The sequence below is a fragment of the Pleurodeles waltl genome, chromosome 5 (genome assembly GCF_031143425.1).
Source record: "Pleurodeles waltl isolate 20211129_DDA chromosome 5, aPleWal1.hap1.20221129, whole genome shotgun sequence".
Lineage (NCBI taxonomy): Eukaryota > Metazoa > Chordata > Amphibia > Caudata > Salamandridae > Pleurodeles > Pleurodeles waltl.
The window spans coordinates 734,005,177-734,031,793 of record NC_090444.1 but is presented as its reverse complement, the minus strand read 5'-3'; the positions used below and the strand labels follow the sequence as shown (position 1 = coordinate 734,031,793).

Sequence of the window (26,617 nt, the reverse complement as noted above, 5' to 3'; positions counted from 1 at the left end):
GAGATGTATGAGCATGAAAAGAAGTCTTTTCTTTGGTAGTTTTCCTTTGGAGGTGTAGAGGAATCAAGACTCTCTTGAAAAGTTATTTTCCTCTTTAAAGGTGGCAGAGGTGATGTTATAACCCGCCCTGTTCCTTGTTGAATTTGAAGTTGATGCTGCCTAGCGTCCATAACTTCTAAAATTGGTTCCACCTGTGATGTAGGGGTTGTTATAGCGACTGTTCAGAGTCACTAAAAGTATTTTGTAGTTTTTTGGTTCCAAAGGTTTTTTAGGATGGAAAAGTTTTGGTGCCAAAATAGTAGCTGACTGTTGTCTCTTTGAAGCACCATATAGTTTTTGTTTTGTCGGTGCCGAATTGGAGGTACTGAAGGTCAATGCCGAAGATTTATATTTGGCTTTTTTCAGTGCTGAGCTGGTATGCAAGGTATCCAAATAAGTTTCTCGGCTCCGGCCATGGCTGGAGGGCAGTGGCGGACCGGTGCCCTCTTTGGTGGTTGTTTTCTCCGATGGGAAAGTTACAGTTTGTGGTGGTTGCAATGGTTGACTCGATGTCTAACTGCACATCAAAGTCTCAATTCTTAACAGAGAAGACCCTCCTCTTGTTCGAAGTCTTCTTGTGCATGCTTGTTGCCGAAGATGTCCAGTGTATTATCTGGATGTAGAGTCAACCATTTCCATTAGACAAGCTCTTCGATCTCTAACCATCTTCTTCGACCGAAAAGAACAGCACGCTTCGCAGGTCTGGTCGTTGTAATGAAAGAAATTACACACTTGATGATGGTCGGTGTGTGGAAACTAAATGGCATTAAGGGCAAAATCGAAATGGAGTAAGTTTGATTAGGGCTGCATTGTTAGATCCCACGTGGAAGAGGTAGGCTTGAAGAGGGGCCGAGAGGGCCTTTCTGTTCCCCGAAAGGGTCGGGAAATTCTATTCAGAGTATAGAACAAGGAACCAAAAGTTGAATTATTAAAGAATACGTGTTCAGAAACAATACCTTCGATGATAGTAAGACTGAATGAATACCGTTTTAAACTGTTTGGAGGCAAGAACTCAGAGAGAGGAACACATATGAACCCTACGACGGGAAAAAAATTTAACAAAGGGCTCGATGCCCATGTGCAGTATTACAGAGAGGAGGAATCACTCGATCCTGTGACTCGAAACTTTTCTCCGAACAAAACCAAGTTGTACTAATCCGAACCAAACACTAGACGGCGAGTTTATGCACAGCATGTGTATCTACAGCTACACATGCCATCAAACATATATTTTATCACTTTATTTCTAGAACCCAAAGATTCAGTTTGCAGGTTAGTACATTTGCAAGTAAGTAGCAAGCATATCTATCAACACCACTTTGTTTCAATTTGTCAAGTTAAACGGATTTCAATCAAATAGCAATTATCTGTTTTAAAAGTTGACAGTGCAATTTTAAACAACGGTTCTGGGTGGAAGAAAAGTTAGTACAGTTTTTGAGGTAATTACAAGACTTACCTACAATTCCAGTCTCCGGGGTTAGGGTGTCCACAGGTTGGGGATCAAGTTAACACCAAACAGCCACCACCAGCAACAATGGGTTGGCCGAGTGCAGAGGTAAATGTTGCTGTTGGATTTAAAATGGGATCCTGTGGAGAATGGGGGCACTCGAAATCAGGCCTGCTTGCAGGTAAGTACCTGCGTCTTCGGAGGGCAGACCTGGGGCGTTTAGGAGAGGCACAGGTCAGCACCACACACCCTCAGCGGCACTGGTGAAGCTGGGTGCAGGGTGGAATCTTAGCATCGGGTTCCCAATCATTCTCAATACAGAGACACCCGGGGTCACAAGTAGGCTGCAGGCTGGGTCCCGGTTCAGAAAAACCACAGGCTGTACGGAGAGGAGGGCCACCTGCTGCACCAGATGTCAGGTTCCCCAAGGCCAGGGGGCTGCGGTGCAGGGTACCTTTTGGCATCAGGTATCTTCATCTGTATCCTTCACGGACAGGGGGGTCCTCTGGATTTAGTCTACAGGCGTTGTTGCGTTGGACAAGAGGGGTCAACCTAGGGAAGACAATAGGTCAGAATCGCCTGGGGACCAGCTCTAGTCGGTTGGACACCTGGACACCGGCTGTGGGTGTTGGGTGCTGAGTGGGAAGGACTTGCAGATCCAGGGCGGTTCTCAAGTCCGTTGCTGGTGTTTTTATTATGGACAGAGCCACTGTCCATGAGATATCTTAGTCCTCTGGGGTGCAGGCCGTCCTCTTGAGGTTTTAATAGGTAACTGATCCTGCAAGATGCGTCGCCTTTTTGTAGCAGGGCTTCAGAAGCTGGAGACAGGCCTTGTAGGGCTGGGTCCAAATCAGTTGGTGTCTTCAGTCTTCTTTGCTAGGGGTCAGCTTTGCAGTCTTTTTTCTTGTGGTCTTCTTGAGGTCGCCAGGAATTTGACAAGGTAGGTTCAGGGGAGCCCTTAAATCCTGGTTTTAGGGGCATTACAGACGACAGAGGGCAGTAGCCAATGGCTACTGTCCCTGAGGGTGACTACACCATTCCAGTGTCAACTCCCTTTGGGAAAGGGGACACAGACCTAACCCTACTGGTCCATGTCCTCCAAACCAAGATGGAGGATTTTGCAAGTACAGGACATACAGTTCCAGTCTCCTGAGGTTAGGGTGGCCACAGATTGGGGTTCACGTTAACTTCAAACACCCACCACCTTCAACACAAGGCTTGCCAGGTGAGGAGGTCAAAGTTGATATCAGATTTAAAATGGGATCCTATGGAGACTGTTGGCACTCTGAATCGGTACCTGTGTCTTCGGAGGATAGAGCTGGGGGGTTTAGTAGAGCACAGGGGCCTCAAGGGGGCACAGGTCAGCACCAAACACACACCCTTAGAGGCACAGGGGCTGCAGTCTGGGTCCAGGAGGTCAGTTTAGAACAACCACAGGCTGGACAAAGAGGAAGGCCGCCTGCTGCACGTTGCTGCACAGGATGTCGGATTCCCGAAGGCCAGAGGGCTGAGGCCTTTTGGCGTCTGGTATCCTTGTCAAGGTCCTTCACGGTGTTGGTGGGGAGAAAAAGGTAAAGTCAACATGGCATTCCCCTCAGGGTGCCATGCCCACAAAGCACTTCCTGTGGCATAAGTAAGTCAGCCCTCTAAGCAGGTCTTACAGGAGTATGGCAGACTGCAGTATACCACAAGTGAGGGCACAGCTGCATGAGCAATAGGCCCCTACAGTGTTTAAGTCCATTCTTCGACACTGTAAGTGCAGTGTGGACATATGGAGTACATGGGCTGGGAGTTTGTCAGCATAAACTCCACAGCTCCATGATAGCTACACTGAAGACTGGGAAGTTTGATATCAAACTTCTCAGCACAATAAACCCACACTGAAGCCAGTGTTGGATTTATTGTAAAATGCACACGGAGGACATCTTAGAGATGCCCCTTCTATTTGAGGCTCACCAGTCTCTGCCAGCCCCCCACTAACAGACCCATTTCAGACCCCCATGGGGCGAGAGTCTTTGTGCTCTGTGGGGTCAGGGACAAAGCCTGTTCTGGGTGTATGTGCTTCACACCTCCCCACTGGAGGAACTGCAAAACTTGGTGGTGACCCTCAAAGGGTCCTACCTTTTGTTACAGTGCACCAAGGCACTCGAGCTAGTGGAGATGCTCGACTCTCTGGATCAAGCCCCACTTTTAGTGGCAGGTCTGGTGGGACCACCTCAGCTGCAACCACCCCTGGGGTGCCCAGAGCTGAGGTTACCCCCCCCCAAACCCCCTCTTGCCGAATCCTCCATCTCGTTTTGGAAGAGGATAGCCAATAGGGTTAGGAATGTGCCTCCTCCCCAAAGGGAGTAGGCACAAGAAGGGTGCAGTCACCTACCGGGACAGTAGCCATTGGCTACTGCCCTCTGACTCCTGTAACAACCCGGAATCTAGTATTAAGGGGCACCCCTGAACCTTACTCTTCAGATTCCTGGTGGCGTGAAAGAAGGACTTCAGCAGAGAAGACTACAGATGACAAATTACTTGGCCCCAACCCTACAGGCCCAGCTGCAGCGTCAAGACTCCTGCTACAAGAAGACGACTTGTCATGCAGGACTAGTGAAGTCTGCAAATCCCCAGAGGACTGCCAGCCTAACCAAGGACCAAGATCTCCTGAGGACAGTAGCCCTGCCCATAAAGAAACCTCCAAGAAGGACTCCAGAACCAACCCAGATCTGAAAGTCCTGCCCACTCTGCACCCGATGCCCACAGCCCGAGTACAGGTGGCCCTCCAGTCCAGAGAAGATACCCAGGTGATTCTGACCTCGAGTCCACCGAAGGTTGGCCCCTCCTGACCAACACTTCGACACCTGCAACCTAATCCAGAGGACCCCCACCCTTATTGCGACTGTATCCGGTGAAGATTTTCAGACGCCAAAGGGACCCCTGCACCCACACCCCCTGGCCTTGGGGAACCCAACCAGCGGTCCAGCAGCGCACAGTGGGATGTCTACTTACCTGTTTAGCAATTGTTTTTCTTCAGTCAACTCCCTGGACCAAGTCTGCAGCATCTTTATGATCCCCCCCCAGGGTTCCTTCATTGAAAAGCACTGGGTGCCCAAAGCTGTATTTGCACTCTGTGCCATTCAGGGTGTGTTCTTGGTGCTGATCTAAACACCCCAGGTCTGTGGCCTTGAAGTAATGCTTACTTACGTGCAAGCTGTTTCTTTCTGAGTGCCCCCAGGCTCCATAGGATTCCATTGGGTACCCAACACCAACTTTGACCTCTGCACTCGACCGGCCCCGTGTTGCAGGTGATGCACTTTGGTGTCTTCCCAAACTTTGCCCTGTGGACACCTTAAACCTGGAAGATCGAGACTGTGAGGTTGAGTACTTGACTGTGTATTTGTTGTTATTTTTCCTCCCCTAGGACTGCATTGCTTTCTGTGAGAAAAAGTGTCTACTTTTTAAATTGAAAAGAATTACTTACATGAAAACTGTTTTATCAGTGAATTCTAAACAAACTGCATTTGATACTTGAAAGTGATACATTCTTTAAACTGTACTTAACCTTCAACAAACATCCTTCTGGTTCTAGAAATAAATTAACAAAGTATATATTTCATTAAAAAAAAAAAAAAAAAAAAATGGCCTGGAGTTAGTCATGGAGTGTGTGCCTCATTTCAAGCCTGTGTGTGTACAACAAATGCTTAACACTACGTTCTGATAAGCCTAACTACTCAACCACACTACCACAAAAGAGACCATTAGTATTATCTACTTTAGCCTTTGTAAAACCTCTGGGGATCCATTGAACTCTGTGCACACTATACTTTATTTTTGTAATAATATATACAGAGCCAGCTTCCTACAACGATCCATGGGAGGTGGAGGCTTGGATGACCAAGCTCTCAGGGGTGGGGTATTGCTTCAGGAAACCTGGGTCACCAGGTGCAGGACGATAGTGGGGGGCAATTATCCTGTTCACTGGAGCCCATGTGCTGGTTTTGGACCAGCTTCCCAGTAGGACATCTGTAAGGGCTTCATTAAAAGGGAGCAGGGGCTCTAAAGAGGAAGCCCCAGGTTGAAACAGCTCTGTCAGGAGGTTAGTCTTGACTGCCACCAAAGGCAGCTTGAGGTCCAAGACCTTGGCCACTCTCCAAACCACCACTGAATATGAAGCTCTCTCCTCTGAAGCCACAGAAGGGGGAACAGCCTACCTGTATCTGGGGAGGTATCCAGGCCAGTGGTTTCACCCAGGTCCATATACCAGACCATGAGATCTTATAGCTGGTATACTAAAGGGTCCAGCAACCCCTCCCCTTCCACACCATAACCTAGCCCATAGTAATAAGGCTCAGGATCTGACATATGGGGCTAGGGCCCTGCCAGCGTCGCAATTAGTGTTATACAACGCCCAATCCAGCTCCGTAGCGCAGTCGGCAATTAGGATGGGGGGTGGAGTCAGTGTTGGAACTGGCACCAGGAAACGTTGAAGTGGCACGGCCGGTGCCAATTCAGATCTGTGAATGGATTCTTGGGTGTCCCTTGAAGCCAAGGCCGAAGCTGCCAGTGCGGAACCCGAAGGGGCCTGAAGGTGCGCCAGCAGAGTCCGCCCAAAAATAAGGCACATGGCCACATAAAGCTCTTTTAGCCAGCCAGGCAGGGGAAACTAGAAGTTGGCCAAGATGCAGGCTCTTCAGATACGGCCTCAATCCACAATGGTCCCACTCCCTCGTCTTGTTGGCTGTTGGACGAGGTGAAGTCGAACGTCTCGCCTTCTTATGTCTCAACTAACCTGAATGTCCTGAGGACTTGGAGTGGAGGGAAGAAGATGGGAGGGTTGGGAATGGGGACATTCTCCACAACCGATCCAAGACCTTCCTCGCAACCGAAATCAGGACTTAAGCGGAGCCGAGCACTGGGCCACCATCAGCTTCAGGGACTGCTCCCTCAAAGTTTTCGGATTCATGGCTAGGGACTCTGAGCACAACTTAGGGTTGTGGTCATGCTCCAGACACCGAAGGCACATAACATGCGTATCCGCTTGAACCCGGTCTTACAAGAAGACATCCCTCAACGCACCAGAAGTGGAAACACGCAAAGAAGGTTTTGACAGAAGTCGAAAAAGGACCATTCAAAAAGTCACTGAGGACCCCACGCCACCGGAGAACCACCCAGGAGGCAGTGGTGTGCAGAAAGGAGTGCTGGGGGATGGAGCTGCACGTGGCCTTAAGATCCCTTGGAGGAGATGCCAACAAGCCTTGGCAGCTGCAGGGGTACTCTCCTTTGTGGGAGGGCAAAGGCTTACCTCCACCAAAGGTGGGCAGCTGGCAGAGAGGACCAAGAGGACTACTGCGGAACACCACCCGTGATGCAAGATCCACGCACCTTAGCAGGAGAAAGGATTCATGCAGCTCAAGGTGAGGGGAGATCAACGCAGCGGGTCGTCGTTTGTTGTAGGTGCCTGTGGTTGCAGGGGAGTGACTCCTTCACTACAAGGGAGATTCCTCTTTCTTGAGCAGGCTGAAGAGTTTCTGTCTTCCGAGGACGCACAACCACGGAAATGTTGCAAAGCTGGCAGGAGTCGTGCACACAATGTTGCAGAGGAGTCTTCTTTGTCGATTACAGCGTTGTTGATTCCTGGAGGGTCCAGTCGCAGCTCCAGTGGCCAGAAGTCGAAGTGGAGGTTGCAGAGGAATCCTGCTGGAGTCTTGCAAGCCGAATCTGAGGACCCACCCAAGACAGAGACCCTAAATTGCCCTGACGTGGGATTGGTCACCTACCCAGGTAAGCACCTATCAGGAGGGGGCTCTGAAGTCACCTGCCTGGCCTGGCCACTCAGATGCTCCCAGAGTTCCCTGCCAACCTTGGAAACAAGACGGTGGAACCCAGGGACCCTCTAGAGGAGCGCTGAGCACCACCCACGGGGTGGTGATGGACAGGGGCGTGGTCACTCCCCTTTCCATTGTCCAGTTTCACACCACAGCAGGGACTGGGGATCCCTGCACCGGTGTGGACTGGTTTATGCACAGAGGGCACCAATTGTGCCCTTCAAAGCATATTAGTTGCTTGGTGAGGCTATCCCGCCCAAGCCAGTCACACCTATTTCCAAAGGGAGAGGGTGCTACCTCTCTCTCCTAAAGGAAATCCTTTGTTCTGCCTTCCTGGGCTTGATCAGATCAAGCAGCAGGAGGGCACAAACCTGGCTGAGGGGTGGCAGCAGCTGGGCTGGCCGCAAACCCCTGTAAGACTGGTGGTAGCAATGCTGAGGGTCCTCTAAGGAGCCCCCAGAGTGCATGGAATCATACTTCCAATACTTACAACAATATTGGAGTATGATTCCGACATGTTTGATACCAAACATGCCCAGATTCAGAGTTACCATTATGTAGCAGGACAAAGGTAGTGACCCATGTCCAGTACATGCATAAAATGGCGTCCCTGCCCTCACAAAGTCCAGGAAAATAAATCTGGAGTTTGTGGGGGCACCTCTGCAAGTGCAGGGGTGCCCTCACACACAGGTACCTGCACCCTGCACCTCTGGGCAGAGAAGGTCTACCATAGGGGAGACTTACAATGACCTATAGAGAAAGCGGGTGCATGCACCAGTTTCAAGCAGGCTGCAATAGCAGGCCTGAAGAACCGTTTGCATGGGCTCCCTATAGGTGTCAGAATAACTGCTGCAGCCCATAGGGCTCCCCCGTAACCCCTATGCCATGGGTACCCAGGCACCATATACTAGGGACATACATGGGGGCACCTGCCAAGGAAGGTCTCTAAGGGCTGCAGCATGTCTTATGCCACCCTGGGGACCCCTCACTCAGCACATGCACACTGCCTCACAGCTTGTGTGTACTGGAGGGGAGAAAATGACTAAGTCGACATGGCACTCCCCTCAGAGTGCCATGCCAACGTCACACTGCCTGTGGCATAGGTAAATCACCCCTCTAGCCCTAAGGCAGGGTGCACTATACCACAGGTGAGGGCATATGTGCATGAGCACTATGCCCCATACAGTGTCTAAGCAAAACCTTAGACATTGTAAGTGCAGGGTAGCCATAAGAGTATATGGTCTGGGAGTCTGTCAAACACGAACTCCACAGTTCCATAATGGCTACACTGAAATCTGGGAAGTTTGGTATCAAACTTCTCAGCACAATAAATGCACACTGATGCCAGTGTACAATTTATTGTAACATACACCCAGAGGGCATCTTAGAGATGCCCCCTGAATACCTACCCGACTTCTAGTGTAGGCTGACCAGTTTCTGCCAGCCTGCCACACACCAGACATGTTGCTGGCCACAGGGGGAGTGTGCCTTTGTCACTCTGTGGCCAGGAACAAAGCCTGTACTGGGTGGAGGTGCTTCTCACCTCCCCCTGCAGGAACTGTAACACCTGGCAGTGAGCCTCAAAGGCTCACCCCTTTTGTTATAGTGCCCCAGGGCATCCCAGCTAGTGGAGATGCCCGCCCGTCCGGCCACTGCACCCACTTTTGGCGGCAAGGCTGGAGGAGATAATGAGAAAAACAAGGAGGAGCCACCCACCAGTCAGGACAGCCCCTAAGATGTCCTGAGCTGAGGTGACCCCTGCCTTGAGAAATCCTCCATCTTGAGTTTGGAGGATTCCTCCAATAGGATTACGGATGTGCCCCCCTCCCCACATGGAGGAGGCACAAAGAGGGTGTAGCCACCCTCAAGGACAGTAGCCATTGGCTACTGCCCTCCCAGACCTAAACACACCCCTGAATTCAGTGTTTAGGGGCTCCCTAGATCCCAGGAAATCAGATTCCTGCAAACTGAAAAAAGAAGGACTGCAGACCTACAAGCCTGCAGAGGAGGAAGATGACAACTGATTTGGCCCCAGCCCTACCGGCCTGTCTCCAACTTCGAAAACCTGCTCCAGCGGTGCATCCGACAGGGACCTGCGAACTTTGAAGCCTCAGAGGACTGCCCTAGACTACAGGACCAAGAAAATCCTGTGAACAGCGGCCCTGTTCAAAACCAGCTACTTCTTTGCAACAAAGAAGCAACTTCCAAAGACTTCACGTTTCCTGCCGGAAGCTTGAGACTCTACACTCTGCACCAGACGCCCCCGGCTCGACCTGCAGAAAACCAACACCTCAGGGAGGACTCCCCGGCGACTGCGAGCCCGTGAGTATCCAAAGACGACCCCCATGAGCCCCCACAGGGACGCCTGCAGAGAGAATCCAGAGTCTCCCCATGACCGCAACTGCCTGTAACAAGGGACCCGATGCCTGGAACCACCCGCAGCCCCCAGGTCCCAAAGGAACCGAACTTCGATGCAGGAGTGACCCCCAGGAGGCCCTCTGCCTAGCCCAGGTGGTGGCTGTCCCGAGAAGCCCCCCCCCTGTGCGGGCCTGCCTGCACCGCTAGAGTGACCCCCGGGTCCCTCCATTGTTTCCTACCTGAAACCAGACACCTGCTTTGCACACTGCACCCGGCCGCCCCTGTGCCGCTGAGGGTGTGTTTTGTGTGCTTACTTGTGTCCCCCCCCCCCAGTGCTCTACAAAACCCCCCTGGTCTGCCCCCAGAGGACGCAGGTATTTACCTGCTGGCAGACTGGAACCGGAACACCCCTGTTCTCCATAGAAGCCTATGTGTTTTGGGTACCTCTTTGACCTCTGCACCGGACTGGCCCTGAGCTGCTGGTGTGGTAACTTTGGGGTTGCCTTGAACCCCCAATGGTGGGATGCCTATGCCCCAGGAATGAGACTTGTAAGTGTTTTACTTACCTCCAAAACTAACCTTTACTTACCTCCCTCAGGAACTGTTGATTTTTGCAGTGTCCACTTTGAAAACAGCTTATTGCCATTTTTACAAAGACTGTACATGATATTGTTTTCATTCAAAGTTCCTAAATTTTCTAAGCGAAGTACATTACATTTAAAGTGTTTGATGTAAATCTTGAACCTGTGGTTCTTAAAATAAACTAAGAAAATATATTTTTCAATATAAAAACCTATTGGCCTGGAGTAAGTCTTTGAGTGTGTGTTCCTCATTTATTGCCTAAACACTACCCTCTGATAAGCCTACTGCTCGACCACACTACCACAAAATAGAGCATTAGAATTATCTACTTTTGCCACTATCTTACCTCTAAGGGGAACCCTTCGACTCTGTGCACACTATTTCTTACTTTGAAATAGTATATACAGAGCCAAATTCCTACAAGAGCGTTTCACTGGTTTGAAGTTACAGTATTCCAGACCTGTAGAAAGAACAACGCCTTCCCTCCCACTGAGCCCACATTCTTCAATAAGGGCACACAAGTGCTGCTTCCACAAAGTACAGGGCAAAAGCTGGACAAGGAGGAGACTGTCTGTTGGGTGTCACAACCCTTGCAGTTGTTCCTATCTCTGTACTTTGAGTGAGGAGTTCTGGCATTGCTGGCGAGGCTGAGTGTCTCGATTTTGAAAAGTTAAGTCTTATTGAAAAGTTAGAAAATCTTTCTATATTGACAGTAGTCCTTCAGGGGTGTCTGCACGCAAAGTGAAGTGAATGAGCTGTAGCGATGCTTATCCAAAAGCATTCGAAAGAGTCTCCTTTGTCCCCAAAAACTTTGGTGCTGTTGAAATGGGAGATGCATTAATGTTGCCTAAATACAGTTAGAAACTCTTGATGATCTCTGCCATGCACGGAGACGCAAGGACACCTAGGACACCATTTCCCAAGCAATTGAATTGGTAGTGTCACGTTCAGCCTTGATATCATGCCTAGACGCATCTTGTCTGTCCTTTACCATCCACCCCAAAAACTGTTCTTTGAGGTGGTCAGGCAATGGACCACATGAGTCATTCACCGTAAGGCATGAGGTGTTCTTGACTTGGGGCTAGGCTATGGGGGAAAATCTTTTTCACCAACTTTTTTGAAAATTCTTTCCTCTAGCAAGGAGGAAAAGGCTCCAGAGATTTGCCTAGAGAAGCATAAAGTCTGGGCTAACAAGCACTCACAGGACAGGTGAAACCGAAAGGAACAGAGAGGGATGCAGGTCTTCCGGAGCAGAATTGTACTCTATGTCTCACCATGAATGGGTTTACTGCTGAAGCAAAAGTTGATCTTAATCAAGCCGCCAAGATCAATTCTAAGTGGGTCTCACTGAAAGGCAGCATTAGCTCAAAAAATTGTACTCCTGTCTACCACACCTCTGTCAAGTAGTTGGATTTGATCTCCACTGTTTGTAAAAGTAATTCCAGGATCTCGGCGACTTTAAGGAGTAACTGAATAAAAAGAATTTGCATCAAGAAGAGGGGGTACAGAAGGAAACGTCAGCCCTATCTTTAGAGATGTATCATTCCTGAGAGCAAGGAAATGTGTGCTCGAACGCAGTGAAGGTTAACAAGCGTTCCGTCTCACTACTGTTGTCAGTGTCATGTGGAACACTTTTGGGCATGTCCAAAGGAAAATAATCAGACTGAAGAGAATATAACTAGTACCCGAGTATCTCTAAAGAGACCACTGAGCCTGTTCTTCACACAGCTGCTACTCCTCCAACAAACGTTGAGCTTTCCGCCTAGAGTTGCCTATTATTTTCTGGGGAAATTATTTCTTGGGTTGTTGGAATGGCATGGAATGGCCTGTTATTGTATAGCATGGATATGGTTAGGGCCATTGGAATTATGCAGCAGGGTAGACTAAATTATGCAGCAAGAAAATGCAAATTATGCAGCACAACTCAGCACATTTATTGATAGTATTACTTCATAATTCTATTATTTTGACACTTCATAATACTGCCTGGGCAAAGATTTCACCTCATTAGCATTAGTTTAACAACCAATTATAGAAATACGCAAATTAAAGATTGCCAGTTAGCCTTTGTGAATGGCCTTCCACTGCGCACAAATCACCACAGTTCTAATAACTTGATCCGTTTGCACTAGAAACAATTTTGTTTTTGCTAAAATCTGCAGATTATGCAGCAAATACATATCTATACAATAAAGGCCGTGGCCACAGAATTTCAGGGTAGGCCGGAGAAGGACAAAAGAACTGTTGCAGTGCTGCGCAGGTGCATAAGAGGTACAGGATCATAAAAAATGTATTGGATCAGGGCAGGTAGCACCGCTAATCCATGTCCACATGTGGAACTCTAGCAAGCTCCAGTTCTTTGGATGACACAATGAGGGGGGAGCATTTTAGCAATTTACCTATGGGGGAAGATTAACATTGCTTACTCCTCTTTTTGCGCTTGTGATGCTTCTCTCTAGATGACTTAGAAGATGGAACCAGGGTTTGGTACTGAGTCCAACAGACCTCCCCCCACCCCCCCCCCCTTCCAAATCCCACCTGCCCCCACCTCTTCCCCCCTCCCCACCTCAATGTCATAAACATCGAGGTCTCACATATTTTGATCCACTTGGAATACACGCTGAGGCAGGAGCCACACGACCTTGCACACATACCGATGCCAGACAACACAAGCAAATATTAAAAGGGCCTAAATTCAAATTCTGCCCATTACATTCCCTAAAGCGTCTGAACTCTGAATGTTTGGATGAGACATGCCTAGGAGTTGCACATTTTTATTTTCACGAAAATCATGAGGAAAAACTCCCTCACAGAAGACAGCAGGGTCTGGTGTGGAGAAAAAAAGTGAACTTGAGTCATAACACCATGGGCGGGCACTGCATCGCTCAGTGATGTCACAGTGGTGTCATTTCTGAGGCGTACATGGAGCCAGTAGCCCCTGTAAACATGGTAGAACTTATGAAAGGTTCGGTGTCCTGTTTGGAGAGGTATCTGCAGGTAGAGGTATCCATCAGAATTATTGCTTTTCTTCATCCCTGCTTTCTTTTCAGGATTGAGAAGCATATAATTCTAAAGAATTATGCTACTGTATTAATGTTCTGAAAACAATTTCAGCCCTAATTGCCTTTGTGGCATAAATAACATTTCATATGGCAACACTAAATTAGCAAACATGGCAAAACTGTGGGTGATTTCTAGACAAACAGGTATAGAATGAGAAAAATGTATTAACATATTAAAACGCAACAAGGAACTAAAACACATCTTGATCTATACCTATAGTTACTATTCTAAAATGACATTTTGTTGTGATGTAATTCCCTTTAAATGTTTCCTATTTTCATTCATTCGAATAGAACAGATAAAGTTTTCCAATGCTCAAAGTGTTCTGAGGTCAATTCATATTGTACTTTAAAACTGCTAAATTTCATTGACCTTCACAGACTACACCAGTCAAGTTTGGAGCAAAAAACTGAACAAAATCTATGTTTCGTCCAAAAACGTTAAGCTTTTACTTCACTTGACACCAAAGCATACAGCTAAGCCCCACAATAACATTAAAATCCAACTGATCCAATCCTTCATTTAAGTCACATGCTTTTGGTTGCAAACAAATCACAGATAATGGTTTCATGACGAAAGGTACTACCTACAACAACTTGATGGAGGAATAAAGCACAGCACCTGAAACTGACCTACGTTCACAATCCAATACAATTTTCTGGAACTTTCCAAAATAAGATCAACAACTGGAAGCGGAACAAATTCAATTCAGAGAGCTTCTCACACTCAAGGCACTGCTCCTCTCAAGCAATCTAGTAATAGAAGTGCAGTCACATTTGTCCACAAAACTACATAGATCTTCTTACCTGGCGCATCACAGCAAATATTTTACATTACAAATACTTACCTGAGTGCATTCTTTCTATAATTATAGACTGGTGAGGTGGCGGCTGCAGAAAATGCGAAGCCTGTGAAATTGCAAAGGCAAGGCCTGATCCCAGAGGATTCTGGCAAACGAAAAAACACAAGCATGAGACTTAAGTTAAATATATTTTCCATTAGTTTCAAATCCAACAGTTTAAACATTGCCAGTGTTAACAGCCATTGGCAAATCCAATAGGTCTCGTCTCCGCAAGATTTACTGAATTTGTCAGGTTTTAGAACATTTTTTTTTAGCCATGTTGTACAACATGGCTGGTCTGCATTGCATAGTTTGGCATGGTATGGCTTGTCATAACTTATGGCATGTTATAGCCTGCCATCCTATGTTCTGCTATAGCATGCCATTGTATATTATACAATGGTAGGGTATATGATATGGCCTGTCATTGTATGATATGGCCTGTCAATGTGCAGTAGAATATGGCCTGTCGTTGTCTCATATCGTATGTGATGACCTGTTATTATATAGTACACTATTGTTTGGCCGGTCATTATACACTTTGGTATTGCCACATAGGCTCTCGTTATTTTAATGAGACTACTGGATTTTGAGCGGCATAATCCCCTGCGGGGTGAGTGACTAAGTCTTAACCCACTACAAGCAACACGTGTCGCCCTAATTCGGGTTTTGCTCCAGCTAACTTGCAGGGCCTCATCTCTACCCGAAGCAGGGCTGACTGGGCAGCCGAGCGCATGACATAATTGATTTCTCAGCAAAATCGTGGCCACTCAGGTGTCATCCGTTTCTCTCAATTACATTAGTCTCACATACCCAATGACAAACAAAGGCAGTATATGTTTCAATAAGGTTTTATTGAAGCGACTGCATCTTAGATAGCAAAGCATGTACTCCAATAACCAGGACGATACTGCATAACGGGATAAGAATTGTGACAAGGAGACTAAAAGCATAGAAATAACGCTACCATATTGTCACTAGAGTCAATAGACTAATTCCTGTCTAAGCTATAATGGAGCACAGCATGTAAAGCTGTAATTCTGCCTTTCAGGTTCCCCTGGGAAGACATCATCCCCCATACCTGAGCAAAGGGCTGAAGTCTGCATATGCAGCTGTAGCGAAGCGTTCAGCAATCAGCATACAGTTGTGGTCCTCTGGCAGGAATCTCCCTCTAACGTATAAGGGACAGGGAAGTGTTTATATAATAAAACAGCTGATGTTCTGAGAAAATGTCCCTACGTAAGGATGTGTGTTTTTCTATGAATGTCAGAGACAAAACTTGTACCACGTTCACCGGCAACCTATCTTACTACAGCCTTGAAAGAAGCACAGAATGAACAAGAATGTATTTTTTGACAACGTAGTGCTGGCCTAAGCAAGAACAGCTAGATAGAGAAATAAAACAAGTCTGCAAAAGTGGCCATTGTTAAAATAATAAAGAAAGCTGAATAAAATATATCTATGTTATACTGCACAGCAGCAGGCCTGGTGTGCTAAAATAACGTGCATGGAGCTATAACTAAAATGGCTACACAACAGTATGGTATAACCTGTCTTTGAATGGTATGGTATAGCACAGTAACAGAGAAAGGCCAAAACCCATAGAAACACTAGGACGGAAGGAGGAAGGGGAAAGGGACACAGAGGGTGAGAAGGAGGAAGTGGGTAAAAGCAACAAGGATGGAGCAAAAGAGGGCACAAAGTAACACATTGTCTACAATACAACTAAAACAACAAAAGTAAAAAAAAATGTAAGGGACGTGCACACTCAGAAAATAAACTGACTGAACTATGGTATAGCGTGGATGAAGAAGTAACAACGACACAGCTATGGAGAGAGGAGTCAAAAGCCACATGGCAGAGGGTGGGAGAGAGGCAATGTGGATGGAAGGAAGAAGGTGGGATTGGGATATGGTAGACAGAGAATGGGTGGGAGGTCGCAGGTAAAGACAACATGGACAGACAGAGGGAGAGAGGGCAACAAGAAGGAATCTCATATCTGCAACACAACTACAACAAAGGCAGAAAATAAAATAAGTTACTTACCTGTAACTATAGTTCTCCAGTATTGGAATCTTACATAGATTCAAATGCTTGTATCATTGCCTGTCGTCAAGATGGGAGTCCCCGGTACCTTAGAAAAGACAATGACCCCAAAGACTTAACAGCAATAACATCAAAACTCTACATTTTAGTAATCTATCCAAGTCCTTATGTAAAAAAGAACCAAACTTGAGCCTGAGCCAATCGGAGTGCCCCACCCTCTAGAACCCTCCTGAGAGAAGCTCCACTGCCTCAGATTGTTTAAGTACTAGTGCGTAAGTTAAAGGCTGAACAAGAGATATTTGAAGGGGTGCTTCCCCCGGGAGGTGGGTGGGTCGCATGTGAATCTATGAAAGATTCCAATACTGGAGAACTATAGCTACAGGTAAGTAACTTATTTTCTTACTCCAGTATTGGAACTTTCATAGATTCACATGCTTAATCAGACTATAAAGCAGTATTCAGAGCATATTGCATTGACTCTACATCATTGAAAGTAATGAGAGATCTTTGAGCTGTCCTCAATAATATGAAAGCATTACCTTCTATAAATATATTATCATCTATCTGTGCACATATTTATATACCATAAAAGACATATACAAATAAAACACAAAGATTAAACCATGCAATGTGTGTAATAGAAGAGAAGGATGGAGGGTGGCAAAGTGAGCTCACCATTACTGGAACAGATGTCTCAGGACTGCTTGACCAACCGCCACATCTCCCTTAGGGATAGCATCCAGACAGTAGTGCTTCGTAAACGCATGAGTAGTCTTCCAGGTGGCTGCTCTGCAAATGTCCTGCAGGGGTACACCTGCAAACAGTGCCATAGACGCCGAGACAGATCTCGTAGAGTGTGCCCTTACCGAAGAATGTAAAGGCCTACCAGCTGCTTGGTGGCAAAGGTTTATAGCAGATACTATCCACCTGGCTATACTCTGCTTGGAAAGGGCCTATCCCTTCCTATGGGCACTATACGCAACAAACAATTGAACAGTCTTTCTAAAATGCTTGGTTCTTTCCAAGTAAAATTTGAGATTTCTTCTGATGTCTAACGAGTGCAGAGCTCTCTTTGCTGGAGATGTTGGGTTTGGAAAGAAAGATTTCAAAACCAATAGTTGGTTAATATGAAAGTCTGATGGCACCTTTGGAACAAACTTGTGATTCGTACGAAGTATCACTCTATCCTGTTTAAACTGAAGGGAAGGCTCTTGAATGGTCAGTGCCTAGATTCCACTGACCCGTCTAGAAGAAGTAAGGGCTAGAAAAAGAGCTAATTTCCACAATAAGTGTTTTAAATCCGCTCTGTTTATCGGTTCAAATGGATGTTTCATAAGGTGAGAGAGAACCGTGTTGAGTTGCCAAGACGGCGGAGGAGGCCTTACTGGCGGAAAAACTCGAAAGAGTCCTTTGAAGAATTGTTTGATCAATCTGGAAGACCAAAGAGATGGTGACGACGGTAAACGTTTGAAGCAAGATATAGCCGCCAAGTGCACGCTGATGGATGCATGCGCCAAGCCTGTAGACGCCAGATGGAGGAAATAGGGCAATATCTGCTCCGGCGGTGATAGCAGTGGATCAATCTGTTCCCTCTGACACCACAAACAAAATCTCTTCCATTTTAAAGAATACGATTTGTTGGTGCTATCTGCTTTGGCCTTCGCCAGTATATCTTGACACTCAGGGAGAATGTTTAAATGGGCAAACTCATTGTGTTCAGGAGCCAGGCCGATAATTTGAGTGATCTGGGATCCGGATGTAAAATCTGACCCTCGCTCCTTGGTAAGAGCTGTGGTGAGACTTTCAGCGGAATGTGATCCGCCTCAGAGAGCAGGAGGAGTTCTGAGAACCAGTGTTGGCGGGGCCAAAACTAAGCTTTCAGAATGAGTCTGCAATGCTCTTGTTTGATCTTTGTAAGTTCTCTGGAAATTAAAGGAATGGGTGGAAAAGCGTAGGCAAAAATTCTGCACCATGCCATCGAAAATGCATTCCTCCAAGAGCCCGGATGGTGAACCCAACTTGCAATATAGTGGCATTTGGTGTTCTGCGGAGTTGCAATAAGATCTAGTTTGGGTTTCCCCCACCTCCTGAGTACCTGGTTGAGTACCTCCTGGTTGAGCTCCCATTTGTGACAGGAGGACGTAAGTCTGCAGAGAGTGTCTGCTGCCTTGTTCTGCCTTCCTCGTAGATGTACCGCTCGTAGACTGATACCATTGCAAATGACCAAATTCCAAATAGTCTGCGATTCTCGAGATAGGAGAAGAGATTTTGTTCCCTCTTTGCTTGTTTAAATAATGCATTGCTGCAGTATTGTTCGTTCTTATGAGAACTGCTGAGTGTTTTATTCTCAGGAGGAAAGCCTGCAGGGCCAGGTAAATCACTCTGAACTCCAGGAAATTGATGTGATACTTTCGGAAGGTCTTGAAGATACGCTCCCCACCCTTCTAGGGAGGCGCCCGTGGTGATGACTAACGGAGGGTGAGGAGGTAGGAAAGGAAGACCTACTGCAATGTTCCCCAGGTCTGCCCCACCAGTGGAGCGCTTGAACCATCCGAGGAGTTACTGTGATTAAATTGTTGGATGAACCCTCTCTCTGTTTCCCCTGAAGGTCTAGTTCCTCCTGCAGAGGACGGATTCTCAGTCGAAAAAAGGGGACCAACTGTATGCAAGAAGACATCCTCAGAAGCGATTTGTAGGTGCGCACAGAAATACTTTTGTCTTTGTACTCTGCTTGTTAGGCAAATTAGTTTTGCTTACCTCTTCATTGAAGGAAAAGCCCTGTCTTTGAAAGTGTTGATTTTTGCCCCTAAAAAGGTCATCACTCTTGTTGGCAATACATTTGACTTGTCCCGATTCAGAGTAAGGCCCAGCTCGTCAAACAATGCTATGCAAACCCTTGTTGAGACATGAGGGAATTTTTTTTTAGTTTTTTCTTTATCAGGGAAGCCACTACCGGAGCTAGGCACTTTGTAAAGATTCTGGGGGCGGATTGGAAATGTCTGCCGGCTACTGCGAAACAGATATTTTCTGTGAGCAGGTGAAATCTGAATATGAAAGTAAGCGTCCTGTAGATCGAGGGATGTCATATAATCTCCGTGATTCATGCGGAGGAGATGTCTTGCAATGTGACCATGCGAAATGTTTGGCGTTTGAGGTATTTGTTTAGGTCCCTGAGATCCAGAATGGGACGCCAAGATTCCTCGGTTTTGCGCACCAGAAAGAAATGGGAGTAAAAACCTTTGGCTTTTTCTGAAGAAGGAACTTTCTCTATCGCTCCCTTCCTGAGCATGGGCACGATCTCCAGCCGGAGTTGTTTTAGATGCTTCTGATAGAAGGTAGGAGGACGACGAGAAGGTGGACATTGAATGAACTCTAAAGTATGGCCAAATCGAACAATGTTTAAAACCCCCCCTGATCTGATGTTATTTGTTCCCACTTCCGACAGACGTGTGATATCCTTCCCGCTATCTTCTGGCTTTGTGGTAAGGTTGTAGCCGGAGCCTGGAACATGTCTGACCGCCTCTTTGCTCTGACGCAGTCTAACCCTAGGAGGGGGTCTGGAATAGGACGCCTGAGGTGGTTGCCTTTGGGAGTATTGCGGTTGGAACTGCTGTGTAGCATAGGAGGGGTAATGAAAGCTCCGGTAACCCCCTCGATATGTCTAAATTCCTCAACGTCTGGAGGAACGAAAGGGCATCTTCTTAAATTGAAGGGTTCCGAAGGACCTTGCAGTGTCCATCTGTTTTGATGGCTTGTAGGGCCTCATCAACATGCTTGCCGAAAAGAGCCTCCCCATCAAAAGGGAGGCCCAATACGTTATTCTGAACCTCTGGAGGAAAGGAAGTAGCCCTAAATCAGCCCTGACGCCGCAGCACTGCCCCACCAGCTAGCTGCCGAAAAGCTGTGGTTGCTATATTCATGGCACAGTCTATCACCTCAGCCGAGGTGCGCTCTCCCTCCAAAAGGATTTTCTTCACCTCCACCTTAGAGTCTTCCGAAAGGTGGTCTAGATGTGGGGCAATATCAGACCACAGCTGCCTGTCCTACCTCCCCAGGATAGCCAATGAATTTGCTGCTCTTACTATCAGGCCCGACATGGAAGATAAATGTATCCCAATGTTGTCCAGCCTTCTCCCTTCCTTATCTGGAGGAGCTGAAATTGGAGTTGATGGATTTTTTGAACGCCTCTCCACTGCCTGGGTTATGACTGAGTCCGGCTTCGGGTGACTAACTAGACATGCTGGGGCATCCTCTAGGGCCTTATATTTCTTGTTCAATGTAGGCAAGACTGCCGTCACCGAAGCTGGGTTCTCATCACCTTCAGGCCTTCCGCCCAGATGTAGCCTACTATCGGTATGGAGCGGACACTTTTCCTTGAAGTCACATAAAAAATAATCTATCTGCTTAGATGGCATGGGCAACGCAAATCTCTTTGCTGCTCTCTCAAGCAGATTATGGAAACCCCCAATATCTCCTGGGGGAGAATCCACCGGAGTAGGCGATGGAGATGAGGGTGTCGGCAATATATAGTTGTCCCAAACTGAGTTAGCATCCTGCAACTCTCCATCTTCTCTCTCTTCATCTGAAGAGTCCATAACCTGTATGAACGACCTTTGCGGGGTACTTCTGGACGATTTAGGAATTAACCTAGGCTGTGGCACTGGAGTGGCAGGCATCAAGGGAGGAGGCGCTGTTCGAATGACCGATTGTAGCGCTGATCGAAAACTCTTTTTGTAATCTGATAACATAAGTTGTAAATCAGATATAAGGGAACTTGGGACACAGACCATGTCTTCTGGTACATATGGCTGCTGTCGTCTAGGAGAATAATACTATTGATAATACTCCTCTTCATTCTCCGGACACTTAACATGGAGTTGTGAAGGGCTAAGGGCTGCCTCAAACGGCCCATCATCATCAGAATCTTCCTGTAAAAGATGAGTTGGGATTAATGGTGTAACCTTACTTGGGGATGTAGCTCTTGGAGTGATATCTCCTCTTCCTGAAAAAGACCGCTTTTTTTTTTCCTCATCGACGAAGTTGTGTCCAATAGTCCTACTGACGGTGTCGTCAATGGAGACGTCGTCGGAATCATCGTTGACGACATTTTTATTTTCAACGTCGACCACCTAGATTTTGTTACCGTCGACGAGCAGGAAGCCACCATTGAAAGACTGGTTACCGCAGCCGCTGCTGATGCAGCCGCTGTGTAAGTGCTTGACGACACTGTCGACGACGACTGTCGACTCGTTGTTGACGGTCTGTCTTCAGGAGCTGAAGAAGGCTTTCTGAACACCGTCAGAACCTTTGGAAGAGGCGTAGAAGGCTCTGAGGAAGGTTTAGGCACCTCCTTTGATGTTGAACGGCAATGCTTAGTCTCAAAGGAGGATCTTCCCTCCTGAGGCGAAGATGAGAGACTGCAGCCTTCTCCAGACCCCTTGTTTTGAACCCTTTTCAGAATGAGATGATTTTGTGACCTCTTAGAAGACCATGAAGACGCCTCACTGTCAGAGTCTGAGACAGGGTTTTTTCTTGATTTAAGCTTCTGGAGCCATATCAACAATCTCCCCTCTCTATCCTTTACAGTCTTTGAGGAAAAGGTACGACATACCTTACAATCCGTAGCAGAATGATCAGGATAGAGGCAATATATATCATCTGTATAAGGGTCTTCTGAATGGAGCCTTTTCTTCCCAAAAGTGCTGCAGGCTCTAAAGACACCTTTCCTTTCTCTGTCAGACATTATGCTGGTATTACAGGCTCCAGAAAGTATGAGTGTAAATCAGAAACACTCAATAAGCAAATAGAAATTCAGATATAGTGACTAAATCTTCTTCCACAATAACAAACTGAGCAGAGCTCAGAGAAGACTCCCTAGCACGACGTGCGGTAGAAAATCAGAGGTACTGGAGCTTCTCTCAGGAGGGTTCTAGAGGGTGGGGCACTCTGATTGGCTGAGGCTCAAGTTTGGTCCTTTTTACATAAGAATTTGGATAGATTACTAACAAGTAGAGGTTTAATGTTCTTGCGGTTATGCCTTTGGGGACATTGTCTTTTCTAAGGTACCGGGGACTCCCATCTCGACGACGGGAAATGATTCAAGCATGTGAATCTATGAACGTGACAATACTGAAGTAAATGTAATGAACAAAGTCTGAAAATAAACTTTCACTGGCATAGAGCTTGAAGCAGGAGAGGAAGCAGGACAGAAACAGATGGCCTACAAACAGATGCAGTATTATGAAGTGTTTTGTCACAGACGTATTATGGTGTGCTTCCTCCAAAAGACAAACACAGGGCAGCCCAATTAGCTCAATGTGAAGGCACCAGCCAGGGGAAAAAAAAAAAGAAAAAAAAGAAAGAGAGAGAGAGAGAATGAGAGAGAGTGTATGCGCACTGAAAAAAAACCAAAGGTTAAAGTAACATTATAGTTAGGTGAACAAGTTAGTGACAACATTGACATTTTGAACTAAAGAAAAACACAGTGCCTCTGCCATGCACTGATTATGACCTCACATATTACATCACTCACAGCATGCTCTACATGTTCTATGACATCATTTATGACATCACAGATGACATTTTACAGTGAGTGTGTTAGTTTGTTTTATAATATACATACTGGAGGGTAGCCACCATATTACTTTTCTACCACATTTTGTACACTCTGTGTCCAGATAATGGGTTCAAGTGTTACCAAAACATGTGCTTCTAATACATCAGGTGTGTAGAGGTACTGAACACGTTATAAATCTTTGTATTGAAACGTAACGCTGTGCAGATGACAAGTGACAACTTGTGTCCAGTATGACCAGAAGTTTTCTGGTTCTGCAAAAAAAGTTTCCAACTGGGCACAGAGTCAATGAAGTAAATACTAATGCCCTCATTACAACCCTGGTGGGCGGTGTTAAAGCGGTGGTACTACCGCCAACAGGCCAGCAGTATAAAAAAAAGGGATTTGGACCATGGTGGTTACCGCCATCCAAAACCGCCACTTTAACACACCGACCGCCAGGGTGGTAACAGCCGCTGGGCTGGAGACTACGGTCTCCAGGAAGGGCGTCGGCACAATCCCACCCTCGGGATTACGACCTATCCTACCGCCATGGTTTTCATATCAAACTTACCGCCCCGGAAGCCACTGCGGTAGACACTCCCCCGGCCCCCTCCCGAAAGTCCTCCCCCACCCTCCCACTCCTGCCCCCGAACATATACACGCCCACACACGCACCCATATGCACACAGGCACACACGCATACCCACCACCACCCAGGCCTGCACACATACATACCCACACACCGCAACAAACACCAACATACCTTGTCACACACAACCACTCATTCATCCCCTGCAGTGTCAGCTAGCTCGTAAGGACTTTTACTCTAAAATGTTTTAATAAATATAAAGAAAGAAAGAAAGGAGAAGGGACCATGAGGGAGGTTCCCTCACGGTCCCAGATAGCCAATAAAGGGCTTAAAAAAACTATTTAAAAAAACACAACCCCCATAACTCAGTGTGAAGGTCGCTAGACCTTCACACTGAGCTTTGGGGGTTTGAGTCCAGCTGGCCTCATTACCATTTTCTTATTTAAACAAAAAATTATTTTATTTAAAATAATACATTTTTTTATTTTAAACTGAAAACAAATATCGAATTCTAACTATGAGATATTAAACCCTTAAAAAAAAAAAAAGAACTTTCCCTCTCACTTTCTTTCTCTCCAAGCAATTTCTCACACTCAAGCACCCCCTCAGACACTCGCGCACCCACTCAGAACCACTCACACCCTCATGTACCCACTCACAGACCCACGCGCACACTGAGGCACCCGCTAAAACACTCATGTATGCACTCTCATACCCAGACAGATAACCTGACAGCCATTCTCACCCGAGCTACACCCCCTCTCACGTAAATTCTGACACCCAGAGAGGCCTCAGCCAACTCCAACCGCACACAGCCAAAGACCCATGTACAGCATGGGGTTCAGTGCTTAGAGGGAGTTGGCTGCAGGGTCTGGTCTTGCGGGTAACCAAAGGTTATAGGGACGTTATAGTTCGGAAATAGATTTCTTTTTTTAACATAGAAATTTTTGGGAAAAAACAAAGGTTAGAGGGACGTTATAGTTAAGAAATAGCTTTTTTTTTTTAAACAAATTCACTGAAAAAATAAAGGTTATAGGGACGTTATAGTTAGGTTAACACTTCAAACCTACAAAACCAGTGAAATTCAGCAGTTATAATTAACTGAGCTAACTATGCCTTGCGCCCCCATTATGCACTGCTTATGACTGCACATATTACATCACTCATGACCTGGTCAGTGACATCACTGATGGCATCTAAACTCATCCACACAAACACACACCCCTACTCATTTTTTCACTGAAAATATTTATGTTTGTGCCACTTAGCCCTCGCCCCCGTGCTGTCATCTGTTAGTAGCATCAACAGCACTACATACTATGCACAAATGAGAAACCAAAAAGGGGCAGGGAAGGTGAGCAACTACTGCCCTCTCCTCAAATGTTACAGAGCAGTCTCACAAGACCTTCAAAAACTAAAATCTACATCAATCTCAGAAGTGGCCAGTGCACTCATACCAAGGGCAACACCAGGCAGAAACTGGTATGCTCTACCCAGTTAGAGAACTAGATGGCAGAGACACTTGGACCTTTTGATGTGGGGGGTGTTTGCCGGTGAGCATGGGCAGTGAGGCAGGGGTTAGTAAAGCACCCACAAAGATGGCATTTGGTGCAGCTTGCGGTCTGAGGCCCGCAATCTGTCAGCAATTCGCTTAACAGGGAAATAAGAAGGCCCAGTAGTATCAAGAAGTTAAGACACCTAAAAACACTTGAGACACACAGCGCTCTACTGTTATTCTATTATATATGGTACACAGTGGGCCTCGCACTAAGTCTGCCAAACATGGAAGGTCCCTCCTTGATGAATTGTCCCATTCTTTGGAACACCAGAAGCTAAATACTTCGACTTCTAAACCTTAACCAAGCAGTACTACCTTTAGCTCCCTGTAAGCCAACTTTGTTTCAACTACATCATTCAACTACTAACCACCTAAGTGACCACCATAAGAGGTCAACAGTTTCACCTCTCAGCTGCCCTTCAAATAAAGGAAAACTAGAAGGTCCATGCCAGTACAGATTTGTGGGTTACCAAAACAAGAGCTCAAACAAGGACCCGGCCAAAACCAGTCACAAAAGCCAAAACACGATCAATAGTCAGACGGCATAACCCACAATGCAGCCACTTGTTTAAATAAACCCCATTGAGGATCCTTCGAAGTTGCCTGAGACTAGTCAATTGAGGGGAAGGACTTTTTCCAAATTTACTATCTCCTGATAACTTTCTAAAGAAAATGTTTGGCAACTGAAAAGAAAGTTCAAAGATGCAGTGTAATAAAGAAACTCACAAACAACCAAATAATAATTAGCAAATTATTTTATTAACTGTGCAACAACCCAAACAGCCCATCAAATAACCAGTAAAAATGATATAGCCTCAGTGCCCCACTGCAAATCAACTACCACAACTCATATCACTACCTTTAATAAAAAAAATCTCTTTCAACAAACATCCTCTCCGGCTCTGTTGTTCTTCCCGTAACCACAGGAATGTTAATGCTACCTATCAAAGAAGTCTTAAAAGTTTACCACTGGGGAGATCCATAAGATCGCAGAGGCTTCCTCTAAAATAATACCACGTCTGCATACTTTGAGTACCAATGACAATTTGCTGAATGAGGAATTGACTTCTTCAATCCTCTTTGAAAAAATCTTCTTGAGTCATACCAATCCAGGTAAAGCACTGAGGAGCATTCAATCAGACTCCTTTCCCTTGGACAATGACAACATAAGGGGTATGGATAAATGTCAAACACAAAGCACAAGCTTTAAGAATCCTACTGATAGCCATGAAATCTTGGTGACAAGTTCCACCTGCACAAATCTATCCCAGAGGAACATGCTCTTAATAAACCACCAGTAAAGGCATTTGAAAATCCAACTGCACATATAATACTTCCAATTATGAAGGAAATGTGCAGAACTCCTGACACACTAGCCAGTGGACTATCTGCATTATCAGAAAAGTCAGATTACCAAACCTTACCTTTACATGATTCAGCCACTACAAATAGTATCACTGACACCAGGCTAAACTATTGAAGCAGCAGTAAAGGTAATTTAAAAGCCCACTCTAGTCCTCATGACAAGTGTGACAGCAAAAAAATCAAATAAAATCAGAGGGGTCGCTCACCTTGGAGCAAGGTGCTAAGTCAAATGGTGCACGCAGCTGCATCACAGCTTATCTAGTAGCAAGAGCAAGTGAGGAGAGCTGTGAAGTATCAATTCCCTTAAAAAGCACTTATTCTGAGAAGGAAGAGCCAAAAAACTATGTTGACATTCACAAT

At 46.3% G+C, this 26,617-nt stretch overlaps 1 protein-coding gene across 4 annotated transcripts in view; it reads right to left on the bottom strand.

Moving 5' to 3' along the window:
- The window catches only part of BIRC6 (baculoviral IAP repeat containing 6), a 1,722,273-nt gene that overhangs the window by 1,108,137 nt on the left and 587,519 nt on the right, over positions 1 to 26,617 (bottom strand). For all 4 annotated transcript variants that reach the window (XM_069234691.1, XM_069234693.1, XM_069234692.1 and 1 more), the window contains one exon: positions 14,150 to 14,249. In XM_069234691.1, coding sequence (XP_069090792.1) covers positions 14,150 to 14,249 — 100 coding nt within the window. The remainder of the gene's footprint in view (positions 1 to 14,149; positions 14,250 to 26,617) is intronic.